This window comes from Mandrillus leucophaeus, unplaced genomic scaffold (assembly GCF_000951045.1).
Source record: "Mandrillus leucophaeus isolate KB7577 unplaced genomic scaffold, Mleu.le_1.0 Scaffold125, whole genome shotgun sequence".
Taxonomy (NCBI): domain Eukaryota; kingdom Metazoa; phylum Chordata; class Mammalia; order Primates; family Cercopithecidae; genus Mandrillus; species Mandrillus leucophaeus.
The window spans coordinates 479207-497062 of record NW_012100876.1 but is presented as its reverse complement, the minus strand read 5'-3'; the positions used below and the strand labels follow the sequence as shown (position 1 = coordinate 497062).

At 50.1% G+C, this 17856-nt stretch overlaps 1 protein-coding gene across 2 annotated transcripts in view; it reads right to left on the bottom strand.

Annotated features, from left to right (window-relative positions):
- Positions 1-17856, bottom strand: part of CNGB1 (cyclic nucleotide gated channel beta 1) — a 97863-nt gene that overhangs the window by 9549 nt on the left and 70458 nt on the right. For both annotated transcript variants that reach the window (XM_011971810.1, XM_011971812.1), the window contains exons 26-31: positions 13247-13388; positions 12336-12495; positions 9720-9817; positions 9542-9625; positions 6016-6134; positions 5617-5763 (exon numbers count right to left, since the gene is read on the bottom strand). In XM_011971810.1, coding sequence (XP_011827200.1) covers positions 5617-5763; positions 6016-6134; positions 9542-9625; positions 9720-9817; positions 12336-12495; positions 13247-13388 — 750 coding nt within the window. The remainder of the gene's footprint in view (positions 1-5616; positions 5764-6015; positions 6135-9541; positions 9626-9719; positions 9818-12335; positions 12496-13246; positions 13389-17856) is intronic.

The following is a 17856-nucleotide window of genomic DNA, read 5'->3' as shown; positions in this document are numbered from 1 at the left end:
GGGGTTTCACCATGTTGGCCAGGCTGGTCTCGAACTCCTGACCTCAGGTGATCTGCCTGCCTCAGCCTCCCAAAGTGCTGGGATTACAGGCGTGAGCCACTGTGCTGGCTAAAGACATCTTATTAAATATAGATTGTTGTTTTGTTAACATTGAACACACAGCCAACAGCACTGTAATTCATGCCTGAATGAAACTTATCTAACACTCATATTTACTGCATAAGGGACATTGCAGACTTCTTGTGCTTAGGAACACGAGACGGCACTTCAACACTATGCTTGGGGGCCATTTTAAACAGTGCAATCGCCAACAAAAAGCACAAAAATGAAAAAAAAAAAGTGGCATTAAATGGACCATAAAAATACACCTGTTTGCAGTACAAGAGCTGAAACCAGAAGGCAGAACTGGGACTTCAGCGGGGAGCATGCACTTGGGGTGGCTCAAGTATTTTGCTGCTCTGGGCATGTCCTTGAATTACCACAAAAGCCTGTTAGTATTGATCTTGGCGTTACGAGTCCATTTCAGTGAGGAGGCGAATTTGCAAATATGGAGTCCATGAATCACAAGGGTCCACTCTACCTCCCTGTCCCTCAGGAGAGGAGGCGCTGGCACGCACCACTGATGTGGTGGGGAACGTGGGGAGATTTGGTGGGAGAAATTCAGATAGACCCGGGTTTTGGAAGGGCCCAGTGGGTTCCTTGAGAGCAACCAGGTGAGTTTTGGGGCAGCTTCCTTCCCCAGGGGACCTCAGTGTCTTGTGTGCATGATGCTTGGACATCAAAACTACCTCCTTTTACCTTGAAGCTGCTAGAGGGCTCCTGTGAAAACCTAAGGAACTTCAAGTCACTCCTCTGTGTAAAACTCGCCGTGGCTCCCATCTCTCTCTGAGGTCCGACCCAATCTCTTCCCCTACACTCCTCTGATCCCACACCAAGCTATGCTAATTTTCTCGCTGTTGTGCCACCCACACACTAAGCCTGCTCCTCCTCAGAGCCTCTGCACATGCTGTTCCCTCTGCCCAGAATGCTGTTCCCAGCCATCAGTCCGCCAGCTTACTCCTTTGCTTTGTACAGGTCTTGTTGAAATGCCACCTGCTCAGAGCAGCTTCCCCAACCAGCTTATCTCAGGCAACACTCCGTCACTTCCCGCTCCTCCTGTGGCTTTGTTTCCTCATAGCCAGACACATCACATCATCACTCATCTTTCCATTGTTGGTTCCCTGACTAGAATGTGAGTTTTGTTTGGTCCTTGCTGTGTCCCCAGAACTCAGCACTGTGTACTCGATACATCACTGTGCTGTAGGAATGGATGCTGGTGAGTTTCTTCCCTTTATTATGGCAACTCTCTGTGCAGTTTATTTCTGGTGTCATTGTATAGAATGAAGGGGAAGATAAGAATATGTGATACAAGACAAGGAGGAAAACCCAGATATGTGGATTAAAAAGGTTTTAGCCAATTGAAAAATTATAAGGTGAATTTGATGGCTACAGAGGAACAATTGCTTATTTATTTTAGAGACAAGGTCTTGCTCTGTCACCCAGGCTGGAGTGCAGTGGCACGATCATAATTCACTTTAACCTTAAATTTCTGGGCTGAAGTGATCCTCCCGCCTCAGCCTCCTAAAGTGCTGCGATTACAATCATGCGCCACTGCACCTGGCCTGAAGTGATCATTATTAACATGCACTGAGCTCTCTGACATGACAGGCACCCCACCGGAGACATTCCCGCACACTATTTGATTTTCACAGCAGCAGGCCAAGCACAGTGGCTCACACCTGTAATCTCAGCACTTTGGGAGGCCGAGGCGGGCAGATCACCTGAGGTCAGGAGTCCCAGACCAGCCTGGTCAACATGGTGAAACCCCGTTTCTACTTAAAATACAAAAATTAGCCGGGTGTGGTGGCACATGCCTGTAGTCCCAGCTACTGGGGAGGCTGAGGCAGGAGAATCGAATCGCTTAAACCCAGAAGGCGAAGGTTACAGTGAGCCAGGATTGTGCCACTGCACTCCAGCCTGGGCAACTGAGCAACAGTCCATCTCAAAAAAAAAAAAAAAAAAAAAAAAATTACAGCAGCAAAGCAGGGGTTATGACCTTTATTTTACATAGGAGACAACTGAGACCAGAAAAGTTAAACAACTTCCTCAAAGTCACACAGCCAGCACCTCACATGGAAGAGACCTGAGCCCCGCCAGCATCCCAGACCTATTGTGGGGTTCCTGCCACACCACGATGACTGTCGCTCAATTTGAAACCCGATCTTAAGGGTTTGAAAACAAAAACTGGCTTTTCTAAAAAGAATGACGTGTTCCCCAACAATGCAAAATACAGATGCACACAGTTATTCATTGCACCACTGTTTGTAATTGCAAAATTTTGGAAATACCCTAAATGCCCATTTACAGGAATGTTCTGCCACTGTGGAAAGGAATGAGGAAACTGACTCTGCACTGATAGACGATGATTTCCGGGTTTGGTCGTCATGTGGAAACAAAGTAAAGTACAACAAGAATCTACAGCATGCCACATTTTGAGTAAGAAAGAAGAAATAAGAAAATGTTTGGGCTGGGCATGATGGCTCACACTTGTAATGCCAGAATTTTGGGAGGCAGAGGCAGGCGGATCACCTGAGGTCAGGAGTTCGAGACAAGCCTGGACAACATGGCAAAACTCCATCTCTACTAAAAATACAAAAATTAGCCAGGCATGGTGGTGGATGCCTGTAATCCCAGCTACTCAGGAGGCTGAGGCAGGAGAATCGCTTGAAATCTGGGAGGTGGAGGTTGCAGTGAACCAAGATCAAACCACTGCACTCCAGCCTGGGCTACAGAACGAGACTTGATCTCAAAAAAGAAAAAAGAAAATGTTTGTGGATCTGTCTATTTTTGCAAAAGTAAGCAGAGGAAAGAAAAGGCAGAAATTGATGCAACGAATCACGTAATAATGGGGGTTGCAGTCAGGGGGCAATGGGGACAGGGAGAGTTGGGACGCTTTTCTGAGTGCCCCATTTTGCATGACCTTCAGGAACATGTTAATGTTCTACATACTTAAAACAAGAAAAAGTCAACAAAGATCAAGGTGGCAGGAGCCCTAAATGGAATGTAAACTGAAATAAGTGAACCTACCTGTATTTCAGATGAATAAAGTAACCACATTAAAGGGTGGGGGAGGAAGAGAAGGACTCCAGATAACTTTGAACATAACACTTACATCATATATACTCGGGCTAAAGACAGAAGAGCTGCATCCAGTACTGAACTCTACCTAGAAGCCTTACTCTTTGTTTCTACAGTGACATGGGCTGGAAATTCTGAAATGAACTTCTCTGTACTGCTCAGTGTTGGAGAAGAGATTTACAAGTATGAAAAGGGAGAATATCAGAATGAATTCTAATATGTGGTAGCAGGGCACAGTGGCTCACACCTATAATCTCAGCAACTTTGGGAGGCCGAGGCAGGCAGATCACCTGAGGTCAGGAATTCGAGACCAGTCTAGCCAACATGGTGAAACCCCATCTCTGCTGAAAATACAAAAATTAGGCAGGTGTGGTGGCACATGCTTTTAATCCCAGCAGAGGTTGCAATGAGCTGAGATGGCGCCACTGCCACTGCACTCCAGCCTGGGTGACAAGAGTGAAACTCTGTCTCAAAAAATTAAATTAAATTAAAATTTGAAAATAATTAATTCTGTGGTGCTGGATTGAAATTGTTTTATAGATAGATCAATCAGTAGAAAAACAGAAAAATTGATGTTGGCATATATATGTATGTGTGTGTGTGTGTATTTTATATATAGATATTATATATGTATTTTATATAAATATATTTGTATTTACACATCCTGGTGTGTACGTGGGTGTGTTTCTTGGTTCCATCTGCTGCAGAGGCCTGTAGCACTCCAGTAGCAATGAGTGCTCCTACGACTCAGATCTTGGTTTCTAAAAACCATCCCACAGTAAAAGGAATCAAGGCTCCTTGGAGAAAACTGCCATTTCCAGGATACCACAAGGGATGCACAAGATGAACCAGGGCATCTGGTTGTGGCTTACTGTTACTTGAGTAAGCAAGGAAGTGCTCAAATATGACAGGGATATCACAAAGGTCACAAATGAGCCACCTTGAAAAAGTGCCCAGAGCCAAATTGTACCAATTTGAGCATCAAAATAATAATTATTAACAGAGTGTTCATGGAATCAAGTAAATCCATGCCGATATACGTTGAGAAATGAATAAACAAGTGGGAGAGAAGAAAAAGCTCTTCCATACAGCTGACCGCGAGTTAATAATCAAGGAAGGAGTGGAGTTACAAAATTACCATTTTACAACTATCATAGCAATCTCTTTGTAACTATCATAGAGAGGAACCATCAAAGGATGCTAAAAGTGGTGGGTAAAAGTTTGATGGGGAACAGGATATCCTCATAGTCTGAAGGTGACTCCCCACTAATTACTTAGGAATTAGGTTTAAGGGAAAATAGGTTCATAGTACAGAAACCTTAACCAAGTAATCAAAGTGAAAATAATCAATATTGGGAGTAATCGGCATCATGTGCCTCTCAATACATTTGCTGCAGAAACGACATCACTTCCGAGTTCTTCCTGCCAAAAATGCAGACTCTAATGGTAATCACAAGGAAACCATCAGACAAACCCCAACTGAGGGGCATTCTATAAAATAACTGGCCTGTATGGGCCAAGTGTGGTGGCTCATGCCTGTAATCACAGCACTTTGGGAGCCTGAGGTGGGTGGATCACGAGGTCAGGAGTTTGAGACCAGCCTGACCAACATGGTGAAACCCCGTCTCTACTAAAAATACAAAAATCAGCCAGGCGTGGTGGCGTGTGCCTGTAATCCCAGCTACTCAGGAGGCTGAGGCAGGAGAATTGCTTGAATCCAGGAGGCAGAGGTTACACTGAGCTGAGATTGTGCCACGGCACTCCAGCCTGGGCAACAGAGCAAGACTCTGTCTCAAAAAAAAATAAATAAACAAATAAAAAATAACTGGCCTGTATGCTCAAAAGACATCCGAGTCACTAAAGGTTGGAAAAGCCTGAAGAACTATCCCAGATCAAGGAAGACTAAGAATACTCTGCACCTTAATTACAATATGTGATCCTAGACTTGATTCAGGCATGGAAAAGAAGAAAAGGTACAAAGGATATTCTTGAAGAATTAGCAAAATCTGAAGATGGATTATGAATGAGATAATAGTGTTGTTTCAATACGAAATTTCCTTATTTTAATGGCGCAGTGGCTCGCACCTGTAATCCCAGCACTTTGGGAGGTCAGAGCAGATCATGTGAGCCCAGGAGTTTGATATCAGCCTGGGCAATATAGTGAGACTCCAGCTCTAGAAAAAATTTTAAAAATTAGCAGGGCATGGTGGTATGTGCCTATAGTCCCAGCTACATGGGAAGCTGAGGCAGGAGGATCATTTGAACCCAGGAGGTTGAGGCTGTAGTGAGTCATCATCACTCCAATGTACTCCAGCCTGGGTGACAGAGCAAGACGTCATCTCAAAAAATAAATAAATAAAAAATAAAGGTACTGTGGTTACATAAGAGAAATTCATTGTCCTTAGCAATTTTCTATTAAATGAAAGAAAAGTTACATACCTGGCTTTCTTCCGGAGTAACTTCTGAGACTCAGGATAATGCACCAAAATCTCATTCAGGTCCTTCTTATCCAGGATGAAGAGGTTGGTAAACCCATGGGCCACCACGTTGGCCGTGCGCCGGTTCCCACCCCCAACAGCCAGCAAGCTGGGGCAGAAAAGGGAGGAAGGAGACCCTTCAGAGACTGTGGTTTTGGTCACATTCAGATCTTTCTTTCCCATGTGTGGAGCACGGTGGTGGCCCCACACAAATGAGAGCCTTCCCCCACCTCCATCCCCGCATACATCAGCAGGTGCCAGTGCTGCATCTGCCAAGCCATAGACACTCTCACTGCCCGCTGGCCGCCTCCTTTCCCAGCGCTTGCCACAGGCCCCTCACTTTACCCCAGCTGCCTCTGACCTTATTTCTCCAAACACAGATCCAGCTTTCAGCGTCACCAGCACAGATTTCCCATCAGGGCCGCCCAAGACCTGCACTTGCCCTGCCTGGATGATGTACATCTCACGGCCGATCTCCCCCTGAAACAGAGAAGGGACAAGTCCCTCTGTTCATCCTCCAATGTCACCAGAGAAGAGCCAGGGTTGGATCCAGAGGCTGGAGGTCCCGCAAGGAGGAACCTAGGCACTGATGTCCAGCCCTGCCACCACAACTTGGCGTGTTGTATGGGGGCAGTCACTTCCCGCTTGGGCCTCAGTCTCCTTATCTGTAGACTTGGAGGAGTGACTACCCTATGTCCTGCATAACTGATAGGGTTGCAGTGGGGGAGTTAGTGATGTCCTGGAATGGGAAGTGCCAGCTAACCTGGGAGGTGCAGGTATAATGGAATTCTGCAAATTTCCAGTTAGACTCACTGATGGAGGCAGGGTAAATCAGATAGCAGTTCCCACCATCAAATGATATCTACACCTGGCATATTTCAGGGGCTCAGGAAGCATTTGCTAACTGCAACAGGAATGGGAATAACAATAATGATAGTATTCAAATTGCCTTTTTTTTTTTTTCTGAGATGGCATCACTCTGTCGCCCAGGTTGGAGCGCAGTGGCATGATCTCAGCTCACTGCAACCTCCGCCTCCTGGGTTCAAGCAATTCTCGTGCTTCAGCCTCCCAAGTAGCTGTGATTACAGGCATCATACTTCGGCCTCCCAAGTAGCTGAGATTACAGGCATGTGCCACCGCGCCCGGCTAATTTTTGTATTTTTTAGTAGAGACAGGGTTTCGCCACGTTGGCCAGGCTGGTCTCGAACTCCTGGCCTCAAGTGATCTGCCTGCCTTAGTCTCCCAAAGTGCTGGGATTACAGGCGTGAGCCACCATGCCCAGCCCCAGATTGCTTTATGCGGTGTACTACTTAACCTCAACAACCCTCGGAGGTGAGAGCACTCTTTGCCCAAGAGCTGGGATCTGCACCCAGACAATCTGGTTCCAGAGTTCATGGTTGTTGTGGGTTGAATTCTGTACCCCTCCTAAATTCTATGTTGAAATCCTCATCCCCAGCGTCTCAGCATATGACCTTATTTGGGAATAGGGTCATTGCAGATGTAATTCCTAAAGATGAGGTCCTTCTAGACCTAATCCAATAGGACTGGTGTCCTAATGGAAATGTGGACACAAAGACAGGCATAGAGACAAGAGGATGTGAGGAGCACACACACAAAAAAACCGAGATGGCCACCTACAAGCCGAGGAGAGAGGCCACCCAGCTTGCGGTGTTGTGCAGTGTCCCGTGGAGCCTGGCAAATGCATACAATGGCCTTAATCCCAAGACAAACCAAATGCATGCATGAATGAATAGCTTGCTTTGGACTATAATTAGAAACACCTAGTCTGCCACGCGCCTTCCAATCCTCATGCCTTCACGGGCCTTGTCCTGGCCAGCTACCTGTGAGTCACATATGTTTAAAAGGGGAAGAGGAGGTCTATAGAAAATAATAATAATAATAATAATTAAAAAGGGGGCCGGGTGTGGTGGCTCACGCCTGTAATCCCAGCACTTTGGGAGGCCGAGGTGGGCATATCACCTGAAGTCAGGAGTTCGAAACCAGCCTGGCCAACATGGTGAAACCCTGTGTTTACTAAAACTAAAAAAATGAGCCGGGTGTGGTGGCACATGCCTGTAATCCCAGCTACTCGGGAGGCTGAGGTAGGAGAATTGCTTGAACCCGGGAGGTGGAAGTTGCAGTGAGCTGAGACAGTGCCACTGCACTCCACCCTGGGCGAAAGAGTGGGACTTGGTCTCAAATAAACAAACAAATAAATAAATAAATAAGGGGTCCGGGAAGTGACCAAGGGCAGTAACTGTCACACTTTTGACTTATTTGACAGAAAATTCCTGCGCATTTCACACATGCATGACCTCCTTAACAAAAAGGAAGAGAGGTTTGCCTCCCTGTTTCTGTTTAGTTTGACAAGAGTGAAAGGGTGAGGGGACCTTCACCTCACTAACCAGCGCCCAGGGTGTCTCAGAGAGATCGCTGCAGAGCAAAACCAGACAGCAGAGGGCGCCCTTCACACGTGCTCACCAAGTGCTCAATTTAATTTGCAATCACAGACTTTAGATTCACTTTTTCTCATTTGAAGCAAACTCTACATCACCCACGAAGATAACAGCAACAGCACTGGCACCTGCTGTGTGGCAGGCACAGTGTTAAGCTCTGTATGCACATCTTATTCAGCCCTCACAACCACCCCATGAGGGAGGTACTATCAACATCCCCCACTTTATCCACGAGATGAGCAGGACTCAGAGAGGGCAAGCCACTTGCCCAAGGCTGCACAGCCAGAAAGTGACTCCAATGTCAGGCAAGTCACTCTATTGTTCCCAGACCCCTCTTGGCCCCTAAGGTTGCAGCTTTAAATCCTCAGCCCTCTGAAGCATCCTTTTCCCCTCTTCACCCTGGCTCTCTGCTTCCAGACATTTCACTGCTGCACAGCATATAACCTGGAGACAGGGACCTTCTTGGGGACAGAGGTGCCCAAGTCTTGCAGAGCCTGCTTGGGTAATGTTTTCCCCCCTGTACGCACACCCAGGCTTATTAACAGCTCTGGGCAAGAAGACTGAAACCTGGGTTCCTGATCCCTCCCCACACTCACCAAGTACCTTGATCTCACCTTGAACCCCAAGGACAGGGAGCAGAAAGGGCTCTAGACATTGTTAGACCCCAGGATTCAACCCCAGACGTTTTCTGGGATCAGAGGGTGAAGCTGAGCAGGGAGGGGGTTCTAGGGTGGGGCAGTGGGGAGCGGTGGGAGCTGTGGCATCAGGAAGGGGCACAATGTCCCCTTTTGGGGCAACCTTTCCTCTACCCCAGCTGGCTCTTGCCATTTGGGAAGTGGATCCAGTGCTGGCAGATTGTCTCTTTTCAGCCAGAAATCTGAATTTTTATATGAAATCTTCAAATTTTTAAAGATTGGGGACCAATTCTACATTTTCTTAAAATTAGAAAGAAAAAAAAACCCACAGAATACCTGTGTGCTGGATCTTACCCAAAGGCCACCAGTTTGCAACCTCTGACCTAAGCCCACCCCTTCTCCTGCCCCATTTTCCTGATGGGAAGACGGCGACCGCAGAAGCAGTTCCAGCTACACAGTCAAGGCCCTGCCCCTCTTCAGGCTCCGCGGCTTCTCTTTCTGTAAGGTGCGGGGGTCTTTGTCCTGGACCCCATGGTCCTGTGTCAATGGAGCTGAGGAAATGCTTTGCAAAGCCAGAGGCACATGTGTGCTGATTGCATAGAACTGGCAAAGCCTCCTAATCCGCTCCTGCTCTTGGATCTGGTCAGGTCACTGCAGCACAAAGCCGCAGACACTCCTCTCCCTCCCCAACAATCTCACTCTGTCCTGGGCTGGCAGGTTCCCCTCCAGCTCAGCTCCTTGAAAGCCAGGGGGATCGTGAACCCCAGATCCAGCAGTGGCTGCCGGGCCAGCTCACCTTCTTGCACACATAGTCATTGGGCAGGTAGACAACAGAGCGAAGCCTCTTCAGCATGTCAAAGATCATCTGCCGGTCACAGCCCTGTCCCAGTGAGGAAGGGAAAGGAATGCTGTTTAGAGAAGATTGGGTTTGGAGCCTCCCACAGCCCTGAGGGTGAGGGCACCAAAGGGTGTACCTGAAAGAGTGCGACTTTGCTAACGATGTTGTAGTTCACATCGATGGCGAGGTCCAGCCGCATCTTGTCTGGAAGCTGCACCATCAGCTCTGACTCATCTGTGAACAAGGCCTGGCAAGGGTTAGAGGCAAGGCCAGGCCCCACCCCAGGCACACATACGGGCCAAGTGCCCACCTACCGGCTTATCAGAGCACACCGTTGCCCTGCCGTAAGGAACCACTCTAGATTTGTAGAGCGCCCTCTCTCAACTCCAGCCTTTGCCAATACTGTTTCTTCTGCCAGGAGCACCCCTGTGCATTTCCCAAACGCCTACTCATTCTTCAGAACCCAGCACTAATGTCACCTCCTCCTGGAAGCCTTCCCTTGACATCCCCCACTCAGTTACTATGTTAGTAGCCCCTGCACTGTTGCAATTATCGGTCACCTGTGTTCCCAGTGCCCTGTAAGGACAACATCAGCAAGAACTAAAGTCTCTGGAGCACTTCTATGAGCCAGTGAGCCAGGCACCTTTTTTTTTTTTTTTTTTTTAAGACAGAGTCTCTCTCTGTCGCCCAGGCTGGAGTACAGTGGCACGATCTCAGTTCACTACAACCTCCACTTCCCTAGTTCAAGCAATTCTCCTGCCTCAGCCTCCCAAGTTGCTGGGACTACAGGTGCCCACCACCAGGCTGGCTAATTTTTTGTATTTTTAGTAGAAACGGGGTTTCGCCAGGTTGGCCAGGCTGGTCTCCAACTCCTGACCTCAGGTGATCCACCCACCTGAGCCTCCCAAAGTGCTGGATTATAGGAGTGAGCCACCACACCCAGCCAAACCAGGCACTTTTTAATAGAGTGTTTTATAAAGATTATCTTAGTTTTTAGTTTTTATTAAAATAAAATGTGTTTAATACTTTGAACCCTGAGAAGCTAAAAAAATTTTTTTTCTTTTAGAAATAAGGTCTCACTATGTTCCTCAAGTTGGTCTAAAAACTCCTGGGCTCAAGCAATCCACCCGCCTCAGCCTCCCAAAGCGCTGGGATTACAGGCATGAGCCACCGCACATGGACTTATTTTTATTTTTCTGAGACAGGGCCTTGCTCTGTCACTTAGGCTAGAGTGAGTGCAGTGCAGTGGCACAGTCACAACTCAGTGCAGCCTCAATTTCCTCAGACTCAAGCGACCCTCCAGCCTCAGCCTCCTGAGTAGCTGGGACTACAGGGATACACCAACACGCCCAGCTAAATTTTTTGACTTTTTGTAGAGGTGGGGTTTTGTCATGTAGCCCAGGCTGTTCTTGAACTCATGGGCTCAAGTGATCCTCCCGCCTCAGCCTCCCAAAGTGCTGGGATTAAAGGCAAAATTATTTTACTAAATCCCCTAGGCAACCCAAGAGTTGCCCCACTATAATCTCAACTTTACAGATGAGGAAATGGCAGTGACATGCCCGTAGTCTTGTAGCTCAGGGGATGAACTCAGGACCCCAACCTGGCTGTGTAGCTCTAGAGCTGCCCCAGGATATCCAGGGCTAAGCCTGCTGCGCCCGTCATGGGGCGTGCAATGTCCTTGAGAGAAAGAGAGGACAGAGGAGGAAGAGAGAGGGAGGGAGGGAGAGAGAGGAAGGGAGGGAGGAAGGGACAGAGAGTCCTTCTTCTTCTTCTTCTTCTTTTTTTTTTTTTTTTTAATTTAAACTGTACTTCGGCCTCACACCTGTAATCCTAGCACTTTGGGAGCCTGAGGCTGGTGAATCACCTGAGGTCAGGAGTTCGAGACCAGCCTGGCCAACATGGTGAAAGCCCATCTCTATTAATAATATAAAAATGTGCTGGGCATGGTGGCACATGCCTGTAATCCCAGCTACTTGGGAGGCTGAGATAGGAGAATCGCTTGAACCTGGGAGATGGAGGTTGCAGTGAGCCGAGATTGCTCCACTACACTCCAGCCTGGGTGACAGAATGAGACTCCATGTCAAATAAATAAATAAACACACACACATACACACACACACACACACACACACACACTGCATTTCACTCTTTTTTTTTTTTTTTTTTTTTTTTTTGAGACGGAGTCTCGCTCTGTCACCCAGGCTGGAGTGCAGTGGCTGGATCTCAGCTCACTGCAAGCTCCGCCTCCTGGGTTTACGCCATTCTCCTGCCTCAGCCTCCCGAGTAGCTGGGACTACAGGTGCCCGCCGCCTCGCCCAGCTAGTTTTTTGTATTTTTTAGTAGAGACAGGGTTTCACCGGGTTAGCCAGGATGGTCTCGATCTCCTGACCTTGTGATCCGCCCGTCTCGGCCTCCCAAAGTGCTGGGATTACAGGCTTGAGCCACCGTGCCCGGCCTGCATTTCACTCTTGCATGGGGATGCATTTCAAGGTGGGTGAAGCGAGGGGGGCAGGCACACAGAAGACAAGTCCCCCAAGTCTCCAGGGATCTCATGACAGCCCTGCTAGAGGCATTTCAGGGGACCCACTGGGCCCCTCTCACACCAAGGTTGGGGACACAGCCAAAAGAGGCCCCAGTACTCAGGGCCTCAGAGACACAGAGGACAAGGGAGGTGCCCCGAAGGCAGGGCACCGGGCACCAGGCAACAGGAGTTGGCTGGGAGCTGGTGGCTGTCAGGGTGTGACCATCTTACCCAGCATGCCTTGCGAGTGCCAGGTGTACTCGTACCAGGTCTTGACGCGGTTCTGCACGGCCTTGGGGATCTTGTAGAAGTTCATGTACTTCACCGTGCTGTCCATGCAGCTGCGGTAGTAGGTCTGTCCCGCGGTGGCGGCCCCTACCACATCTCTCATCTAGGGGGAAAGGTTAGGGGAGGTCAAGGAAGCCACTGGGTCATGGGAGTGGGGGCTATTCCATGGGTTTGGGATGTGTCACTTCACACAGACCAGGGGCATGTGCTCCTGGCGGGGCACTGGGAGCAGGGAAAGCAGATGTCCTCATACAGAGAAAGTTTTACTGACGGCAAGTTCTGCCTCCAGCATGGATGTGGGGAAGAGGAAGGGAGGGAGACTGCCAACCCCTTCGTGGCCTCAGGTCCCTGGGACCACACCAGTGGGGAAAGCTCCTTGGACTGGGCTGATTCTGGTACAACACAGTCCCTCGGTGACGGCGGCCACTTTGACTCCATGTTGGAGGAAATAGGAAGCCAGTGTGCTGTTCCTTCGGGGCGGGGCCCTTTAAAGGTAACGTTGAGGACCTCTGACTGTCACCTCGTGTCTCGACCAGAATGTAAGATGCTGCCCCGGCACACACCAGCTACACCAGGGGTTTCTCCCTCAGTCTCTGTAGAAGACCATTCAGCCCAGTGCACCCAGAGGAACGGACATTTCAAATGAGAACAACCTCAGAGAGGGAATAGGGCCGAGTTCACCACCACCCCCTCCACTGCACAGAGCACAGTGCTCCAGGCCCCCGACTCTCAGTCCAGTGCTCTTTCCCAGGCTTAATCCAAAAGGAACGGGCGCAGAGGGTGACATTTCTCGCAACAGTGGGAGGGGGCCCTGCAGTCAGGTGGGGTGGGAAGCCGGGCTGGTGCCCTGATACCTGTCCAATCATCACAGAGAAAGCAAAGACGCCCGTGAAATAATTCAGCAGCTGGAAGACAATTTCAAAGAGTGTCTTGGGGTCAGGCAGCCCCCCGATGGTGATGAGGGTCTTCACAGCAAAGTAGTAACAGCGAATATAACTGGAGAGAGAGGAGAAAGGGAACATGGGTCATCATAGGCCCCACTCTGCCACCCCTGAGTGGTCTGGCTCAGATGCCTCTGATAGATACACGTTGTGCAAAAGACAGAAACCCGTTACAGCTCATCTATCCAAGAAAAACCACCTCCTGCACGTGTAGAGCACGTTGCCATTTGCAGAGCAGGTTCACGAATACTATTAGGTGCGGTTGTGTCTCTAGGGATATGTTGCCATCCCCATTTACAGATGTGGAAACTGAGGCTCTATGGGATTTCCAGGAAGAGTTAGCAGGAGGCCAGACCAGGGTCTTCCAACTCCTAATGACTGCGCTCCCTTAATTTCCTTCAGTGTTCCTCCAATTTCCAGTCTTTTCGTTTGCTGTCACGTGCCATGTTGGCTTATGAAAAGCAAAAGCAACATCAAGTTTGGAAGATATCTTGAGGATGACTTTTTCTGACCCACCCCTCCCCAGTCCATCCATTCTCCAGATAGTGAAACTGAGGCCCCCAAAGGGAAAGGGCACACCCATGGTCACTAGTTGGTAAGTGCAAGAGCTGGGCGCTGTCTGCTTCTCTGAGATGTCATCCACCAGCAGTTAACCCTCTGACACAGGCTTGTGAACCTTCTGGAAGGGAGGTATGGGGGAGGCGGTCCTATTGTGTGGTAAAAAGCATAGGAAATGCCCTGAGTGCTCTAGTCTGAATGTGTCCCCCGAAATTCAGGCACTGGAAACTTAATTCCCAGTGCAATGGTGTCGGGAGGTAGGGCCTTTGGGCGCTGTTTAGGCCTCGAGGGCTTTGCCCTCATGAATAGATTAAAGCTGTTACAAAAGGTTCTGGTGGAAGATTTCCACGTCCTTTGGCCCTTCTGCCTTCTGCCATATGAGGACAGTGTTCCTCTCCTCTAGTGGACACTGTGGCATTCAAGACACTGTCTTAGAAGCAGAGAGCAGCCCTCACCAGACGCCAGAACCTTGATCTTGGACTTCCCAGCTTCCAGAACAGTGAAAAGTAAGTTTCTGTTCTTTATAAGTTACCCAGTCTCATGTATTTTACTATAGCAGCTCAAAAGGCATGAAGCCACCAAGCTTGTGTGTGATTATTACAGAGCAGCAAGGGTCCCTCTGACACATGTCCACCCCTCAGGCTGAGCCCTCCCCTGGGTCAGCAAAGGTGAGGTCAGAAGGGCCTAGAGACCAGGCAGTCCCCGCAGGCTTTCCTGCACCAGCTATTTATGCAGCGTCCTAGATAGAACATGGGCTCCGGACCAGGCTGGCTGGGCTCAGCCACCTTCTAGCTGCATAACTTGGACAAATTTCTCTCTCTCCAAGCCTCGGTTTCCTTCTCCATAAGATGGGGATGGCAATAGAATGTCCCTCACAGAAGACCATGAGGACAAAATGAGATGCTAGAAGACAGCCTGGCACATGGTGGACTCTCAGCAAGGGAGCTGTCAAAGCTTTCACAGCCACTGTTGCCTGCCGTGGGCAACTGAACAGACTCGCCCATATCCTCAAGAAGCTCGTGGTCCACTGTGGGGACAGGCAGGTAACGTGCAATGCGTGCAGGAAGGAGGAAGCAGAGGTTGCTGGGGAGTGTGGTAGGGGCTCTGCCTCTGATAGCTGCGGGGCCTTGGGCAGGGCTACGTCCTCCCTGCATCTCCACATCACCTGTTGCCTGCAAGTTTCAGAACCCAAAACGGGCCGATCAAACCCCCGTCATACTGGTTCTGGCCATCAGAGGGCGCGCGAAGCAGCGTTTAGCGGGACGAGCAGCACCCACAACTCTGCAGACCCCTGGGCTGTCCGGGAGCTGGGTGCTTCTGCCGCTGGGCCACCAACAGAGAGAGGACATAGGCGCGATGTCCACAAAACTCTGGCTTTACCCCAAACCGTTCCCGGCTGGAGGAATCTTCCAACGACATGGCACATAGTCTCCTTGTCTTCCACGCTGTTGGGTCTGTGGGGACCCTCTGTGCTTCAGGCTGGGCAAAACGGGGCAGGAGAGCACTAGGGCAGGATGCAGGGCCTAGCATTTGTAGGAGCTCGGGCCCGTGAGCCCCTGGCACCCAGCAAGCACTCTACAAATGCTCGCTTTGTAAACGTTGTTATTCTTCATGCTACTGGAATTTCTAAGGAATCCTCCTTCATTACGCGTACTTGGCTCACATGTTGCGGTTCCCTGCAGGATGTCATTTGGGAAGGAGTATTGCTGCCAAGGAAGCGTGCCCTTCCCACTGCTGGGCAGCTCGAGCTCCTCCGGCAGAGGGCCCTGCAGAAGGAGGTCCCAGACAGCTGTCCCCCTGCCCCGCCCCCGCCCTGCTCTGCTTACCCTCCCTTCCCCGAGCTGCCCAGTGACGGATGTGCCAGTCTTAGCCCCAGGAAGGACAGTTCTTAGTTTATTGGGGCACAAGCCCCTTTGAGAATCTAGAGAAAGCCAGCTCTGTTTCCCTAGAAAAGCCAACATATGCTCAAATTTTAGGTCCGATGTCCGGGGGGGTTTGTGACCCCCTAAAAGCTCTATACCCCAGGTTATTAACTCCTTTCCTGCCATGCTGGCTTCCCCCGTAACAATAGCCATAGCTAGGCACAGGGGTCACTGACACCTGTTCAGGCCCAGGCTAGACATGCCACACATATTTATTTATTATTTCTCATAAGAAATCTGGATGTAAGATACCCGCATTGTGCCTGTGGGAACACTGGGTCTCAGGAAGGATAAGGTCACAGAGCTCAATTCCATGCAGAAATTGTGTTCTCCCCTTTGCAGAGAAAGAGCCTTCAAGTCCCTCTCTGCCTCCTTGTGATGGGTTAAATGAATGAGGAAGTGAATGAATGCATGGCCTAGTCAAGGCTCAGGAGCGGGGCAGTGAATGGGAACGGGTAACAGGGCCACTGGTGACGTGGGGAAGCTTTAGATCTTGACCCCATCCCTGATACTCTCCACCCCACAGTGGCTCTCAGGGACTCCCCTCCTGCCTGCCTGGGCTGCCCTGGCCTCTGGCACATCTCTTTCGAGACAAGGTCTTGCTCTGCCGCCCAGGCTGGAGTGCAGCGATCTCAGCTCACTGCAACCTCCACCTCCCGGGTTCGAGCGATCTTCCCATCTCAGCCTCTTGAGTAGCTGGAATTACAAGCGTGTACCACCATGCCCAGCTAACTTTTGTATTTTTTTGTAGAGGGGATGTTTCGCCATATTGCCCAGGCTGGTCTCGAACTTGTGAGCTCAAGCAGTCTGCCTGCCTCAGCCTCCAAAAGTGCTGGGATTAGACATGAGCCACCAAAATCAGCCTGGGACATCTCTGTAAAGGTGTGGTTCCCCCTCAGGACAGGGCTCACGGCAGAAGGCGACTGCTGTAGCCATGGTGGCTGAGGTTAGGGCATCTATACTGGGAGGAGACGTTCAGTACAATTAACCACTTTACGAAGCCGCCACCTTGAATGCAAGCGACCCACCTGTTCCCAACTGGGAGCAAGGGCCTGGGGGTGGACAGCTGGACCACGGGCATTTTGTGTCACTAGTGGGCACAGCCCAGGGTGAGGTGGGACACCCTTCGGTGAGTAACTCCCCACTGGACCTTTCCTTCTTCCACCTTCTCATCCTCACTGTGGCTGACTGAGCGCCCACCGTGCCCAGGCACTGGGGCAGGGGCTCAGAGGCATCTACTCCTCAGTCACCTCTTTAGGGTGGGACTCCCATTTGCAGCCCCATTTTGCAGGTGAGGGAACCGAGGCCCAGAAAAGAGAACTGGCCTGTCTCTGCTGCCAGGGGGCAGCTCTAGGAGTCACGCTTGGGACTCCTCATCCCTCATCCCTCAAGCCTCCCCTCTGACTCTGCAGGCCCAGCCCCCATCCTGTGCGCATCCCTCCTGCCCACATCCCTCCTGCCCACCTTGACCTCCGTCCCCTAGGTCAAGCCACCTGTTGGTCTGGAGGGTTTGCAGCTCTCTCTGACACAGCAGCGCCCCTTGCTGGCTGTCTGCTGCCTGCTCTCACTCCCGGTGCGCTCTCCCATCAGCGCCAAGGTGGGCTTTCCAAGACCCCTCCCTCTGCTCACTCTCCTGCTTAAGGCTTTTGACAGGGCAGGGGGGAGAGTGTCATCTTTAACACCATCCAGCCTTAAAATGAGGCACACACCTGTAACCCTAGCACTTTGGGAGGCCAATCGCAGGCAGATAGCTTGAACTCAGGAAGCCGAGACCAGCCTGGGCAACACGGTAGAACTCCATATATCCAAAAAATACAAAATTAGCTAGGTGCAGTGGCATGTGCCTGTGGTCCCAGCTACTTGGGAGGCTGAGGTGGGGGGATCACTTGAGCCCAGGAGGCGTAGGTTGCAATGAGCCAAGATCATGCCACTGCACTCCAGTCTGAGCAACAGAGAGCAGACCCTGTCTCAAAAAATAATAACAATAATAATAATAATGGAGGTGGCATATATGTGAGAACTCTGTCTACTTTCCAATGGACC